General features: G+C 27.9%; 2 protein-coding genes and 1 non-coding gene across 3 annotated transcripts; 1 reads left to right on the plus strand and 2 right to left on the minus strand.

The window, feature by feature from the left end:
- Nucleotides 1-2,464: 2,464 nt before the first annotated feature.
- LOC108482420 (GEM-like protein 5) lies at nucleotides 2,465-5,448 on the minus strand. The gene is made up of 3 exons (XM_017785547.2): nucleotides 4,944-5,448; nucleotides 3,497-3,771; nucleotides 2,465-2,888 (listed from the first exon to the last, which is right to left on the minus strand). The coding sequence occupies exons 1-3, from the start codon at nucleotides 5,344-5,346 to the stop codon at nucleotides 2,685-2,687; spliced, it is 882 nt and encodes a 293-aa protein (XP_017641036.1). The 5' UTR covers nucleotides 5,347-5,448; the 3' UTR covers nucleotides 2,465-2,684.
- Nucleotides 5,449-7,847: 2,399 nt separating this feature from the next.
- Nucleotides 7,848-7,920, plus strand: TRNAV-UAC (transfer RNA valine (anticodon UAC)). Its single transcript has one exon. It is a non-coding gene; the product is annotated as a tRNA-Val (tRNA).
- Nucleotides 7,921-9,477: 1,557 nt separating this feature from the next.
- Nucleotides 9,478-12,858, minus strand: LOC108482284 (protein TIFY 9). The gene is made up of 6 exons (XM_017785409.2): nucleotides 12,574-12,858; nucleotides 12,296-12,470; nucleotides 12,092-12,182; nucleotides 11,878-11,998; nucleotides 11,732-11,789; nucleotides 9,478-9,875 (listed from the first exon to the last, which is right to left on the minus strand). Exons 1-6 carry the CDS (start codon nucleotides 12,674-12,676, stop codon nucleotides 9,851-9,853), a joined length of 573 nt encoding a protein of 190 aa, XP_017640898.1. The 5' UTR covers nucleotides 12,677-12,858; the 3' UTR covers nucleotides 9,478-9,850.
- Between the last annotated feature and the right edge of the window lie 3,683 nt (nucleotides 12,859-16,541).

The raw sequence follows: 16,541 nt of genomic DNA on the forward strand, positions 1-16,541 counted from the left end.
CAACATAATTGTTTAATAAATATAAAACAATAAAAAAATTCTTTTTAATTTTTGTTTGCCACTAAGAAAATAAAGTCAATGTTATGATGAGTGGCATAGTTCAAAAGTAAAGATGATACTTTGAATGTAGTTAGTTTTTAGGTTTTGACGAAATTAGAAATTTAGTCATTTTATTTGAAAAATTAAAATTTAAAAAAATTTGGTCCGATTATTAATATCGTAGTATTTTTTGTCAAAATTTGTCAACTTGAAATTTTGATTAGGTTGTTCTTATATTACATGGTATATGATTGATAACAAAATAAAATGATAAATTGATAAATTTTACAGAAATTATTAATGACGAAAATGATTAGACTGGAAATTTTAAATTAAAAAAATGTAAAAGAATTAAATTTTAAATTTTAAAATAAAAGGACTAAATCTTGAATTCTATATAAATACAAGTACTAACAACATATTTTATCGGAAGTGATTTTGATAAATACTTATTCCATTCCATCCTATTTGTTTTCTAAAATTATTATTTTAGCTCTTAATATATATATATATATATATAATTAAGTTACGTGAGAGATTCACTTACACAATGTAAAAATTAAAATAGTTTAACACACTTCGGTAATTATTTATAGGATTAATATTTTAATGATTTAACCGTTGAATTTATTAATATAATTGTACTTTTCATGCATGTAAATTTTCAAACCAATCCAATATCTTTATCATCTTGATCTGAAACACCCCATATAATATATTTATTCAACGATTTAAAACTTTTACATAAAAAAAATACTTAGAAGTTTTAAATTTACATCAAATTTGACATGTATGATCTACATGAATAGACTATAAAATGTAATAGTTAAATCGTTAGAATATTAAGCATATAAACAATTACGAAAGTATGTAAAATTACTTTAATTTTTACATTGCGTAAATGAATCTTTCCTCGTTTTTTTAACATTAATTTCATTATAGATTCTTATCATATATACTTTTTTTTGATATAATAACTAGAACTGCCAATAGTCCTGCCTCAACCCTTAAATAGGAGGATAATACAATTCAACGCACTCAAACCCACGTCTTACTATATTAGCAACAATACTGATATCAATCGAGCTAAGACTCAATCGGTCACTTTATTTATTTTTATTTTGATTTTAATTTATGTTATAGCTTGGCCTCTAATTTATTGTCATATGTCCTTTGTTAATACATTGGGACTCTTTGGACCGAATAAATGTATGGGTTTTACTTTTAGCTTATTATTATAGGTTGTCAAAACAAAACTCAACCAGTAGCTTTATAATAATATATAGAAATATAGTTTAATGTTTTTAAATTATGATTAGATTTGTTTAAGGGTTTGGTTTTTATTCAAACTTAAAGATCCGTTCGAAATTTGAAAGGGTTTGAACAAAAATACGAGATTAGATAAATAGATTTAGAAAAAAAATTAGACTCGTTTAAAATATAGATCAAATTTGGGGGTTCAGTATTCAAAACTCAAGCTTGACCTGGTCCAACCTGCTTTATACTTTTATAATAGAGTTTTCTAATTTTAAAATTTTAATAAAAGAAAAATAATCTAAAATATTAAATGTAAATTAAAAACAATATATGTTTTTTAAAAAATATTATTGGTGTGCTTAAGACGAACTTGAATTAATCATTTATAAATTGATAAGGACGAACTTGAGCAAAATTTTATATCTATATTTTAGGTTGGGCTAGATTTGAGCAAACATAAAACACACTATTATTATACATAGACCTGGCTTGAACTTGACCCAACCTCGATGGGACTAGAATTGTCCATGGCCCGCTCGAAAAATAGGAGGGTTTGAATAAAAATATATGTCTGAAAAATGAACTTGGGCAAAAAATAAGGCCGATTTAGAAAATTGACCAATCCTCGGGTAAGGTTTTTTGGCTCAGCTGGGCCTGAATTTGCAATAATAAAAAAACCCTTGTTGTTTTTCCATGTTTTCCTGTTTTTTTGCCACTATTTTTCTACCATTCTACTGTCATGATACTACTATTTTATTGTTAATATTTGGATATTGTATAACACTTGCTTTATTGTTAATTTTGTTACTATTCTAGATGTATTTGCTTGTTAAGTTGCACTTATCTTAATGTTATTTAAGTATAAAGATTTTTTAAAAATTAATTTTCAATTTGTTGGGAACATTTATTTTAATATTTGTAGTGTATTAGGTGTATTATATTTTTTAATATCTTTTATATTAAAAAATAAAAATTTTAAAAAATTAATATGGGTGGGTCGAGCCGAGTTTGGAGTTTTAGCATTTTAATCCGAGTTGAGTTTGTGCAAGCATTGAGATCCATTTTTTGAGCAAGATCAAACTTGGACCTATTAATTGAGCCTAAAATTTTATTAAGACCCAAACCGGGCCATGAACAACTCGAGGTGAGACTCAAAATCTAAGAATAATTATTGTAATTTTTTTAATACAATTTCACACTCCACAATCTAATTGAAAGTGGAAATACATTTTGAGGAGGCCTCCTCTAGTTTTAGCCTTTTAGGCACACATTCACAAGTTTTAGCCTTCACTATTCAAGCTAACGTACCAAACATAATTAACTTAGAAAATTAAAATTTGGAGTATATAATATGGTACGTAGGATCGATCCGAAGATGGTTCCCCCAACTAGGCAGCCACTGGCTCAGTTGTTGCCTTGAAATCTAGCACATTGTTCAATAGTTCAAACGATGCTTTTTCAAACTTAACAAATCCCATGAACCAAAAATCGTGGCCATCAACGGTAACGACCTCGATGTAGCTCTCCGATGCCAGGTTTTCTTTCATTACCACCGGATATACCGTTCCGATATCGAACAAAGGTATCATAACCTGTTTTAGACATTTATGATGTTTATGGGGTAGATTACCAATAAATGCAAGATATAACTTAGTTACATGGGTTCACAAAGAAGCTATGCTATTCGAAATTCGATGTGAATTTTATTTTAGAATAATCAAGATTTAATATGGTTGAGTCTAAATAAGAAAAACATTATAATAATAAAAAACTCTGCACGACTTCATTTATTAATTATTTACGTGTCTTACAAATATGTATTCTCTCTACCGATCGAGACGCTCTCACTCAAGGTGCTCCCTCCAATCCCTATAAGAGTTCACGGAGTGGGAGTACCTTGATTATAACAAAACCCTTAAGGTTCTCCGTAGAGTTGAGTAACAAAACCCCGAGTCTTAGGACACTACTTACGATTGTTGAGAGTCGTATCAATTGTCCAACGGATTACACTTTGAAGAATTTTTCCAAAGGAGTCGATCCCCTCAACAAAGCTATTAAACCCCCCCTCAAAAAAAAATTTCTCCCAATATTATCTTTGAGATCTTAACGTAAGGTCTCTCATTTGAAATGCAATTTATCTTTCCAGTACACTCAATATTTGTAAATGATGCATGCCCTACCTTTTAGATGTGTGTATTACCTTATAGTAGGTCCAAGTCTCTTGACCCGATGGAGCAACGAAGGATAAGGGACGATCACTGCAAAAGGCAACCCTAGCAGTGGATAAATAAAGAGTCCCTGCAACAGGGCCTGTTGTTGTGGAGAGGTAACAAGCAAATGCATTCTTCAACTTTTCATTTGGATCAGTTGCAAATATCTTCTTGAAAAGTGAGTCGAACCCACCCTTTGTTATGGCTTTCGCCGTTAGGTTTACTTTACCCCACGCAGCATCCGATACCGACGATCCACTTCTCACTGTAGTTTTCATCATTGTATATGTAAATATTTTTTTGCAACATTTTGTTAAAAGAATTTTCGATAAAAAAAATGGGGTTAATTCCATTAAAAGTTCTCAAATAATGGTTCATATTTTAAATTAGTCACCGGACTTCAAAATATCTTAATTGGCTCTTCAAAATATCTATATTTTATCAATTAAGTTCTTTCGTCAGTCAGTCATTACCTTGGGTGTTAAATGTCAACTCAAATATAACGTGAAGCATAAATATTTCAAGCACACAGATCCAAAATGAAAGTACACGTGTACCTATTGGACTGATAGCTTAGAGTTATTGTGTTAAAAAATATAGACCTTCTAATAATTATTGATAGTGACACTATCCTTCTTTTTTAACACATCAAAAGGCAAACACGTGTTTTAAATATGCTCCACATTAGATACAAACGCACGGTTAGATTGATGAAAGAATCTGGTTGATTCAAAATATTAATACTTTGAGGATCCAATTAGAACCATGGTAATCAATATTGTTTCAATATTGATTATGCCGGTCTTAAACCATTAGTAAGCAGTTTAAGTTCCATTCTAGTCAAAATTTCGAAATATTTTAACTGTTTCAATGTGTTTTGTTTGTTTTGACTGATACCAACTTCTATTGGTGCATATTGACGCGTATTTGTGCATACTAATTGATACAGTATTTTAATATTTTAAACTAAATTTAATTAATTTTTTGAACAATCTTATTATAGATTCTGATTATATTGTTCTTTTTAACACAAAACCTAAAACTACCCGTAACTCCTCTCCAACTCCTAAATAGAAGGATAATGTCCTTCAGCACACTCAAACTCATGTTCTCCTGTATTGACAACAATGCTCGTACCAATTGAATTAAGACTCAATCGACAAGTTTTAATATTTTATCTTAACTATCTTAATTTTCTATAATTATTTTAAAATACAATATAATCATTTAAATAAGTTATTTAAGTTAATAATAAATTTTAAATTTATATTTACATTTTATAAAACTCATCGGCACAGTATTAACTATCATTATTAGAAGTTTTAAAATTTAGGACTAATTTAAAATCTAAAAAATAATTTGGGACCTTTGATGGAATTAACCCATAACAAATGCACAAACAAAAATCTATATCAGTTGCATAAACATCCAACTTACGGTTGTGCCAGACGCTGCGTGCGACGGTCTCGGCCTTCCTACTCCAAGTATTGAAAACGTTAATCACAAGTTCAAATGAATTTTGGGTCGGTTTTTCAGCAGGAGTGTAAACGAGGTAAGGCAGCTCGTGAATTTGCTGATGGTCGCCGGCGACCCATAAAGCGGCCTTCTGGTTATCCGGGTGGACAATAGGGATCGCCGGCGGGCCCATGACGTGGGTACCCCATTGCTTAGTATCTTCCTCCGATGATGAAGATGATCGCGGTTCGTTTGCAGATGATTGTTGATGATGATGATCATCATCATCATCAAGTTTTGGTTGTGGTGCATCATCTTTTGTTGTTGGGGATGGTTCATGGGGCTCTTCTTCTACTTTAGAATTTTCTTCAGGTTTTGCAGCCATGGTCTTTAATGGTGATTTAATGGCACAACTGGGAAATCCTTTCGGTGGAAGATGAAAATCCTTCCTAATATATACACCAATAACAATATTATTACGAGAGATAATCACAAATTTTAATATCTATCTTAGTACATAAAAATATTCAAAAAATTATAAAATTATTGTTTTACTATTAAATAAATCAGTTTAATTTATATACTATTAAAAAAATCGAATAAGATCAAATTTTAATGAAATTAATATTTTGCTTTTAAAAAATATATGATTTTACGTTAGATTTCTTTTTACTATATATATAATATCTATAACTATTTTTAACCTTTCGTTAACTCTTAAATAGGAAATAAACGCATTTTAATATGTTCGAACTCATGTTCTATTACATTAACAACAATATCGATATTAATCACTACTTACGTACTAATTTTATAAGATTGATAATATTTGTTACGTTGATAATTGCAATAAATATAATCAAATGTTATATGTTGTAGATAAGTTGTCATTATCAAGAGAAAATTCTAAGAAGTTTTCCATTTTGGTGGATTGTGTTCTATAAATAGGAGGAACAGTATACTTTTATTGTGTATTAACCCAGGCTTGTTGTGAATTAAATTAACCCTGAAGGCTCCTATTTAAGAGATCGTTTTCATAGAAGTCTTGTAGAATTATATTTTGGTTTAGGTTTGTCAATTCTGATTGAAATTCGAAAATTCGATATCAATATTTTGAACTTAAATTTAGTTATAAAAGTCAATTACTTAAATTCGAACTAATTTAAATCCGACCTAAATTCAAATTCAGAATAGTTAGCCATAACTTGAATTAATTTAAATATAAAGTGACGAAATCATGAAATGATTCGAACCCAAAAAACCCTAAATTTTAAATTCGAATGACTTGAACTTCAAATAACTTAAATCTTGAAAAGACCCAGATATGAAAAAAGAAAATACTGAATAACCCGATTTAAAATAACTCAAAAACTGTAAATTACAAATTATATCCAAATCAACTTAACTCGAAATCAATCCAATCCATACAATTGAGATGTCAATTTTGATGTTGTTGTCATATAAAATGATAGATAGGAACCTTCCTACTAAATTGTCAGATGGCTACATTTTTTAATTACTAATAGCAAAATTGCAGTTACCAAAATACATGTAATTAATTATACAACTTTAATTTGATTTAATTTTTACAAATTATTAATACATGTAATTAATTATATTTATCTAATATAAAAATAAATTGATATATTTATTTAAATGTATATAATTGAATCATAGTCAAAGTTTTGTGCAAAAATTTAAACGCAATCAAAATTTCATGCATATAATTAGACCAAATTAAAGCTAATATATTAAATTATGTATTAAAATTAAAGTTATTGTATATTCTTGAGATTTACCCTTTTGTGTTTATATCATATATGTACTTTGAACTTATCAATTGAGCACATTGTGGACTTCTTATAACTCTTTATGCTAATTTGTAAATGTTCACTGGTTAAAAACCTTTGTTTCAATTGTAAAATATTCAACAAAAAATTATCACTTTGATATAATTTGTCCAGCATTTAATGAATAATTTTAATATTTTATATTGGGTTAATATACCATTTAGTAAATGAGTTTGGTTTCAATGTTTGATTTAGTACGCAGATTAAATGATATCATCTCGCCCAATAAATATTTGACACATTTGCTTTAGTAAAATAAACATACAAAAAAACTCAAGTACTAAACTAAACATTGAATTCAAACTCTAGTGTTTAAACGGGACAAAGAAAAACTCAAGTACAAAATTGAACATTAAAACCAAACTTAGATATTAAATTAAGACACAAAAAACTTAGGTACTAAATTGAACATTGAAGCCAAACTCAAATACCAAATCATATATCAACCCTTTTTCATTCTTTATGACTTCTTAAACAGGATTGAAAGATTAATTTTTAATTACAGTTGTCTCACAAATGCGTTGCTGTGGTGTAGTGGTTATCACGTTAGTCTTACACACTAAAGGTAGCCTTGAACCTAAAAAATGTAAAAGAGAAATGAAAGATTAAAAAAGGTATAACAAAACATCAATAAATAGTAAGATCAAAATTAGTTTAGTTTAATAATTTGTTTATTCAAGTGAAGAAAAGGTTTTATGAAATAGTTACGTTATGATAATTATTTAATAAACTGATGGTAAAAAATTTTAATTCTATAAACGAGGTTGAAAAGCTGCCAGATGTTAATACATATTCTCATTTAGATTAGATTAAATCGTGCCATATGTTTATAGAAACCCTGAACTAATCTAACTCAATCTCATTAAATAGTTATTGGTATAGTGATAAATGATTTGTAATGTTTAATTTTTCTTGTTGATTTGAAATACTAAATTAAATATTGAAGTTAAAATTAAATACAAAATAGTATATTAACCCTCTTTCATTTATTATTACTAACTGATTAAATAAAGCTGAACAGATTTTGGGTCAACAGGTTGCTGTGGTGTAGTGGTTATCACGTTAGTCTTACACACTAAAGGTCCCCAGTTCGATCCTGGGTAGCAACATATGGATCTTTTTTCAGTTCAGTATTCAATATTTTCAATAAATTCTTTATGTTTTGTTCCCATTTCGATATAAATTTTAAGGATTATGTTTTTATTTTTATGATTTTTCAAATTATAGATTTCAGATTATTTTTTTAATTTTAAAGAATTATAATTTTTAGTTTAAGTTTTTATGTAAATTCAAATCAATTAAAATGTAAATTGTATTTGTTAAGAAGAGGTTAAACTTGTTTTGAAAAAAGTCTATGGAGTATTATTCGTTAGGAATCGATGACTTACTCAATAGGTCCATATTGGACCCAAGGGATCTATACTCTCATTTAGATTAAACAACGCCACATAATTTTAAAAACCCTAACTCATGTACCGATAAAAAAAACTTAAACCAATCTAACTCAATCTCATCAACTAGCTATTGTACAGTGCCAAATAATTTACGATGCTTAAGTTTTTACTAATATCAAATTTCGAGTTTAAATTTAGATAATCCTTTTGTTTTTCTATAAAGAAAATTTTAAAAAAAAAATCTTAGCTTAATAAATTATATTGTAAATATTGAAATTTTAAGTCCAAATCCTCCATCATGTATAATTGCGCATGTTCCATCATAGGCAATCGTGCATGTATAAGTTTTAGCCTGAATCATTTTTTTTATTTTTTATTTATCTATTTCTGTATTATAATGGTTTGATTCTACTTAATAGTTGCTTAGACATGTATGTGTAACAAAATTTATTTCTTTCAAAAAGAATTAATTCTACTCTATATAAATTATTTGTGTTTTCTCTTAATTTTATTTTGGTTGAAATCCCACAAAAAATAAGACGATCGAAATTTATTCTGAACCATATCTAAAATACCAAAAGAATTGTACTTTGTAATAGTTACTTCTAAAACTTGATTATAATTTTTTCAAATATATTATTCATAATACCTTCTTATAAAATAATTTAGGATAAATTCATTTTTTGAATCTGAACTTGGCAATTGTTCTTATTTATTAAAGTTAATCGTTGAACTTCATGACCATTCTTCCATTGGAGCCTGAACTAGACCATTGTTTTCAAAATTACCGAGGTTAAGCCCTAAAATAGTACATTAACCCAAAAATTTATACAAGTGAGTCAAGGTGAGCTTGATACTCAGTTCAAGCTTGATTGAACATTTGAATTTAAGCTCAAGATATAATTAAGCTACTCGAGTTCGAGCTCAATCATACTCGAGCTTGAGTTCAAAAAATATATATTAAGAATAATAACCTAATTAATAATATAAAAATATAAAAAAATCAATAAAATTCACAAATTGATCAAATCAAATATTATTAAACTTGAATTTGATTCAACCGATAACTTCAGCTACCAAATTATCGAAATAGATGATGTGGCATATCCAAAATCTATTTATCCAAATCAGAGTAAATAGGGAATGAAAAAAGAAAATAAAATAAAATAAAACACAGAGGAGAAAAAGATCACGGAACAGTGATCTAGAAATTCCGTAACACGTGGGAATTCCAGTGAGGGAGTTGTTCAATGCACCAAACAGGTAGTAAAATTAGTAATAACAAACACATGCTTTTATTAGAATTGTATAATAACAGTAAATAAAGTCATAAATTAATTAATTAAAGGAAAGGTCAGCACATAACATGTGACATAAAAATCAACGTCTTCAAATCCATAAATATATATAAAATAAAATAAAAAAGAAATGCTTGAAATCCCTATTATTAGACCCTAAATTAGCCATTTTCTTCTATATATGTAGATATAGATTATATTATCTGTATAAGCTAAAACTAAAATTATCTTCTTTGTCGGCTCCTTTTTGGTTTTCTTCTACGTTGTGTTTAATAAAATGGGGCCCTTCCTCCTTTTTTCCTTTCTTCAAAACGCGTTTTTTTGGTTTAGGTGGTGGTGTATAGCGACTACCAAGCATAAGGGGAAGTCAACCTAAAAACGAAAAAAAATACAGCCATGTGTTAGATATTTGACGTTTTTGAGAGGAAACTTCATTATTTCATTGATGATTTCAAGCATCACATAAAAAAAAATTTATGTTTTGGTCCATTCAACCAAATCAAAACATAAATTTATTTAAATTTAAAATAATTTAAACTCAAAATTATTGAAATAAATATTCTAAAATGACTTAAATCTAAACTAATCAAAATAAGAAATAATTTAAAACCCAACCTAAAAGACATTAATATCAAACCCAAATGATGCCGAACCAATAAAAAACTGAAATTATCCAAAACTCAAACTAAACAGATGCCCCCTTAAGACCAACTTTTCAATGTGATTCTAAAATTTTCATTATGCCTTCTATAATTTTTAAAAATTCTAATTAAGTCTCTAAAATTTTTGAAAATTTTAAGCAAACCCCAAAACTTAGATGGCAACAATCTGAAATGAAATATAAACATACTCAATTAATAGAAACAAACAAAGAGAAAGCCAATATCTTGTGATGAATTTTTAATTTAAATAAGTGAGAAATCACCAAGATCGACCTTTGATTAAGTTGTTATAGCTTATTAACAAATTTTAATAAAATTTTATAAATTATATTATGAAAGTATTTTATTTAAAAAATACTCGTAAAAATATTAATGTACGACTATATCATAAAAATAATGTATTATTATTCAAATGTGATTGAGTCTATTATTAGATTTATTAAATGTTTGTCAAAGTAGGTGTTTGGCAAATCAATAAATGAAGGAAATATTTGAATGTGGACCGTATGGTGATGGGACTCGTGATCAATGTGCCTCCCTATACCTATTCAAAAACGTGTGATGTAGGTTTAATCTTTTAAAAAAGAAAATATATATAAATAGTGCCTTTTGTATTTTGGAAATTTAAATGTCAAAGTGAAAAAGTAATAAATAAAAAAGTTAAAATTCTTAAATAGATGCCTTGGTTGGCAACTTGGCACGGTTTAGAAAACACCATAATTTGGTCATTTTCCAAATCGTTGCCTTTTTCATGTGCTTAAATACAAGCAAGCAAAATCACATTTGGTTTTTTATATAGGTTGAAATGAATTATGCTTTCAAAAAAGAGGGAGATTTTAATAAATAAAAAGGATTTCGGATTTTATAAAATAAATTAATTAATTCTCACTATTAAAATTAAGAAATCGTCATATATTTATATAAATATATTTAGTTATGAAGTACCATCCTAAAACTAATTGGGTGAAGGATAGTTTAAGTAATTATTTTGGCCCTCAATTAAATTTAAAATTGAAATCAATCGATATTTTAATTGTTTTTTTATCTAAATTGATAATTTTTTAAGGGACACCGAATTCTTTATACTCGACTTTAATTTTCTTTTAATGATTGAAATTGTTGAAAGGAACAACTCTTTCGGAAGAAGTTTTCAAAGTATTATCTCCTTGACAAACAATTAGACCCTAATAATGATAAGTATTGTCTTTTAAGTCTGGTCAGAATTTTGTTTCTTAAATTTACCGAAAACCGTATACGATCCATAGAAGGAGAACAATTAGCCGTTGATGGGTGACCGTGCGCTCACATATGGCTCGTTGCCTTGAGGCACTCCCTCTTCATGAATCTTATGCGGCTCTCGCCAAAGGTGGAAGAAAAAGCCTTGGCAAGATCCAAGAACAATACTTGTTGACATTTTGAAACGAATGATCCCAACCCACTCAACAGAAAATATTTCCGAACTTTAAAAAAATTTTATAAATCATACTTTCAGTTGTTGTTTTTTTTTTTTTTAGAAAATTAGTAAAAATTCTGTAAATTCGGATCCAACACAGTAATATATCTAACCTCTCTTTGCGCTTTTCCAGAAATCTTTGCAGCGACTTTCTTCTAGCAATTGGCAAATCTGCATAAAAATATCCAAAACAATAGCTTAAGTTACCAAAAGTACGTACATACATACATAAATACATATATACGTATATAATACTAACCTCCATTACGAGCTTCGAGGAGGTTTTGTTGATCACTTGAAGGATTTGCAGCTTTTGATGAGTCTACTGATTCAATGTTTTTTGAGCTTCCTTCAACGGCAAGTTTGAAGATGCTTTCCGCCTAATTTTTTTTTAAAACACAATTTTAATTCACTGAATTTAAAAAAGAAAAAAGGTTTAATTTAATTCCTTTCTTATCTATGGATAAACGAACCTTGTCTCGAGGTACATTGATTACGGAAACCGTTCCGTTGTAAAAAATCGTCAACGGAGCTGTTTCAGGACTCTCCTCAGAAGGAATAGACCTGAAAAAAAAATGTTAAACCCTTTTTCTTTTTTGTATATTCACGTTAATGATTTAAAATCGGTTACGATGTTAGATCAACCATGAAAGTACGGAAACGAGTTCAGTACGTACCTCAAAGCAGGATTGAGTAGAGGTAAAGAAGGAAGCGAAGTACTCCGATCTTCTTTAGGACTCGACGGAACCGAAAAGGATTTTCTCCAATCAACCGGATTCCGGTTCGTCGAACCGGAAGCAATCACAGATTTGATAAGCTCTGGATTCATCTTCGAAATGGCGCCTTGAATACCTATTAAAATTCAAAAAAAAGAAAAATCACTAACTATCACTTAAAAGCACTAAAAATTCAGAAAAAGTCACTAAAAATTAAAAAAAGATAACCGAAACGTTACCTCGGAAGCTCCGGCGGCGATCAATGAATTTCTGGAACTGAGATTTGCAGGAATTGGCTTTCTCCATGCCGAAGAAATCAAGCTCGACGGTAGCTCTGGACATTTTTTCTTTAACTTTTCAAAGAGAAAAAAATGAAAAATCCTTTTCTTTTCTTTTCTTTTTTGTTTCTGTTTGGTTTAAAAGAAAATGAGAGAAAATTGAAGCATATATAAATGAAGAAGCGGAGGGAAAGTGAAGGATTTTTTTGGCATAAATGAGAATTGCATTACACGAGATGCATGACAATGTATTAAAGGAGATTCTCTGTATTTATTAATAATAATAATATGGGTAAATTCAAGCTAATGTCACTAAACTATTAGTATATTTAAATTTTAGTCACTTAATTTTAAAAAGTTACAAAATAATCCTTTAATTATTTGAAAGTTTTCATTTAAATCATTGGACTGTCAAAATTGTTGTTGTATAGCTTTCTTTGTTGGCACAGGTTGCACCAATCCAAACCTCTCATTCATCTTCTCTTCCACAGTTCAATTTTTTTTCAAAAAATAATTTTAAACATCATGAATCTATGAACCAAAATCTAAACAGCTTTTTTCTCCGATCTATGACACTAACCGTCAAATCGCCTTAGATCTAAGGCATGTTCTTCTACTCATTAACATGTACTGATCTACCATATTGATCTACCATACTGATCGTTAAATCGTCACTTGGTACTCACTAGCTAGACTTCAAAAAAATATAATAACAGTTTAGTGACTTAAATAAAAAAACTTAAGTATAGTTTATTTAGTGACCATTTTGTAACTTTTTAAAATTGAGTGACCATAACATAAATTTAATAATAGTTGAATGACCTTGTAGTACCTAATAATAATTATTAAAATGGTGATTTTATTTGAATTATTTATTAAAGATTGTATATTCGGTGGGTAAAAGCGTATAAAAAATATAGTACGTACACGACTTCCACGTGGGATCTGTGTTGCCAACAAAAGAAGCAGGTTCAACTCTATGACCATAATAGTGTATACGTGAGTCTTCATATATTTCTTTTCTCGTTTTGGATTAATTTCACCGGACATCCCTAAATTATTACTCAAATTTGGATCTGATCATCCAATTTCAATTTTTTTAATTTAGTACTTAGTATTGTATCAATCACATCTTTTCACCAATCTAATAATCAGCTTAGATGTTAAATGTTAGTTAAAACACGACAATGAGCATGTTTAAAACATATTAATTAAATTGTAAACATGTGTATAATGACAATTGTTTATGTTTTTAACACATCAAATCCAGCTATCAATGTGCAGTTACATTCGTGTTTACGATCTGATCCATGTGTTTTAAATATGCATCGTGTCATATCTAAACTATCATTTAATGTCTAAATTGATGGCTACGATAATGATAGGACCTAATTAATACAATACTAATACTTTTGAGGACTCAATTGAAAATATTTAAAGTTTAAATGTTAGTTTAGAACCAGGGCTAATATGGGGATATTTGATGGAATCAACCCTTCTTTTCCCGAACTTATATAAATTGATTTTTTTTTTAACATTTAACTCTTAAACTTAACAAATTTTCCCACTTTTGTCTCTGGTTTTTTTGTCCATGTGACGACATTGCATTATGATATTATCAACCAATCTCATATGTAATGACATGATACAATCTCAAAGTGCCACATCATCACATGAATCATAACTGAGAAAAGTTATCAAATTTCAAGACTAATGTAGAAAAACAAAATAAAGGACTAAGTTGAAAATTATTATTAAGTTCAGTGATTAAATATTGTTTTATCCCAAATGATTTTAAAAGAAGATTATTTTAGTATGTATTGATATTGACTATGGTTGGGTAGTAGTGCGGATGCTTTTTCTAATATTAGGCATACTCACTTCACAAAAAAAAATTATTTTAGCTTTTTATTTAATTTTTTAACCCTTAAACTTATATTTTTTGTCAAATTACCTTAAAATGGATGAAAAAGTCAACATTTTTTTACCTTTGTTGATATGGTATACATGTGAATTGTCACAAGGATGACATGTCATCATTAATTAATTTTTAAAATTTTAAAATTCAATTTTTTAAATTTATTAAAAACATAAAATATAAAAAATATTTTCTAATATTTTAAAATTTTAAAAATAATTAAATGTTTTCGTACCATCCACGTATATATCATGTCAAAAAGTTAACAAATTTTTTCATCTATTTTAGAATGATTTGACAAAAAATATAAATTCAAAGATTAAAAGAGACGAAAAATTAAATAAATGACTAAAATGACTTTTTTAATAAATTTGGAGGACTAAAAAGTTATTATGCCTTATTATTATTAATAAAAATCTTTAATATAAAATAGGTAAACTTTCAACAAAATTATATATATATATATATATATATATATATGTAAGAGAGTGTAATTATGATTTAGTAATTATTATGTAATTGCAAATCATATATAAAAAATATTTTTATTATTAATATATAATTTTTCGTCGTTGATTTGGTCTAAATTGAATGGGTGGGAGACAGGGGAGCAAGTGCAAAGGATATTTCTGTTGCATCAAAATTGACATTATAATAAAAATATATATAATTGCAGTATAAGGACTGTCAATTTTGATTTTTCTTTTGTTTGACCGAATTATACTTTTGAAAAATTTGACAAATTCTTACTTCATAAAAAAAACTTTGTGCAAATAGACTTTTCATCACGTTGCTAAGGTTTGGGATTTTATTTTATTTTTTTTGGTAGAAGATTTGGAAATTTAAATCTTTAATTTGATAGTGCAATTGAATTATTTATGTTTGTGACCAATAATTGTAGACATATTGGATCAAAATACTTCTTCAGTCTCTTTCAATTTCGAAATCGAGCAGATTAATCCCTCTCGAAAAATTGGATCAATTACCACTGTTAATTTCGAAAGTGAACAACTGAGGATAATTGATCACGTCGTTAATTTTGATTGATATAATAATAAATTTAGATTTCAATGTTTTACATGTTTTGTCATTTTGGCCTTAATTCTAAAAAAATTCAACAAATGCGTCGTCAACATTTACAGAAATGTTGCGAGATAAATTTGTTAAATTATGACCAAATTATCGGAATGTGTAGATTTTAAGGGCTAACTTTGTTATTATACCAATCAAAATCATGTACAATTGATGGAAAACATTAACGTCGTGATTAATTGTCTTTAGTTGCTTACTTTTAAAATTAATAGAGATTAAATTGCTCTGGGTTTTTTTATTGAAGGGATCAAATTGTTCAATTTTGAAATTGAGAGGGGCTGTAGAGGATTTTTTACCTATTTTTAGGGAAAGAATTTAAGTTCTAATACTAGATATGGTATTGTTAGAAAAGTCAATCACGAGCCTTGAAAAAATACATATTCATGAATAGTGAAATACCTTGACTATACAGAAAAAAACTATTTACGACTATCAAAATGCCTTAAAAATATTTTTCGACTGAGTTTAAGTACTAGTAATAGTAAAAATATGGTTAAGTTATTCTATTAGTCCATATACTTTGTAAAAGTTGTGGATTTAGTTCATGTATTTTAAATTTATCAATTTTAGTCCTTGTACTTTTTAATTTTAAAATTTTAGTCCTGACCCAAACAGTAGCAATTAAATTTGTTCGGTTAAATTCAATTACTAGTCATGTACTATGCATACAATTGTATATTTAATCAATATTCTTCGATTGGTTCATTTTAAATCCATAAACTTTTCAAAGTTCGAATTTCAGTCTTGACATAAATGATAGTCTTTAGTCCATTAACTGGAATTTCAGTGAGTAATATGTGGAAATAATAAGGTGATATAACATTACACATATGGTAATTTGTCTGTCACATTAGATTTTGGAAATAACAGAACTTAATGAATTTAACAATTATTTTTTGGCGAAGACTAAAATTTTAAA

Source organism: Gossypium arboreum, chromosome 1, assembly GCF_025698485.1.
Source record: "Gossypium arboreum isolate Shixiya-1 chromosome 1, ASM2569848v2, whole genome shotgun sequence".
In the NCBI taxonomy this organism is placed as follows: domain Eukaryota; kingdom Viridiplantae; phylum Streptophyta; class Magnoliopsida; order Malvales; family Malvaceae; genus Gossypium; species Gossypium arboreum.

Excerpts from the sequence above, each read along its gene's own strand:
- LOC108482284 (XM_017785409.2), bottom strand. The coding sequence starts at position 12,676 with ATGTCCAGAGCTACCGTCGAGCTTGATTTCTTCGGCATGGAGAAAGCC. Across the intron at positions 12,471-12,573 it reads TCGCCGCCGGAGCTTCCGAG|GTATTCAAGGCGCCATTTCG; the intron begins GTAACGTTTCGG and ends GAATTTTAATAG. Across the intron at positions 12,183-12,295 it reads CTACTCAATCCTGCTTTGAG|GTCTATTCCTTCTGAGGAGA; the intron begins GTACGTACTGAA and ends TTTTTTTTTCAG.
- LOC108482420 (XM_017785547.2), bottom strand. The coding sequence starts at position 5,346 with ATGGCTGCAAAACCTGAAGAAAATTCTAAAGTAGAAGAAGAGCCCCAT. Across the intron at positions 3,772-4,943 it reads ACGCAGCGTCTGGCACAACC|TGAGAAGTGGATCGTCGGTA; the intron begins GTAAGTTGGATG and ends TGAAAACTACAG. Across the intron at positions 2,889-3,496 it reads AGACTTGGACCTACTATAAG|GTTATGATACCTTTGTTCGA; the intron begins GTAATACACACA and ends TGTCTAAAACAG.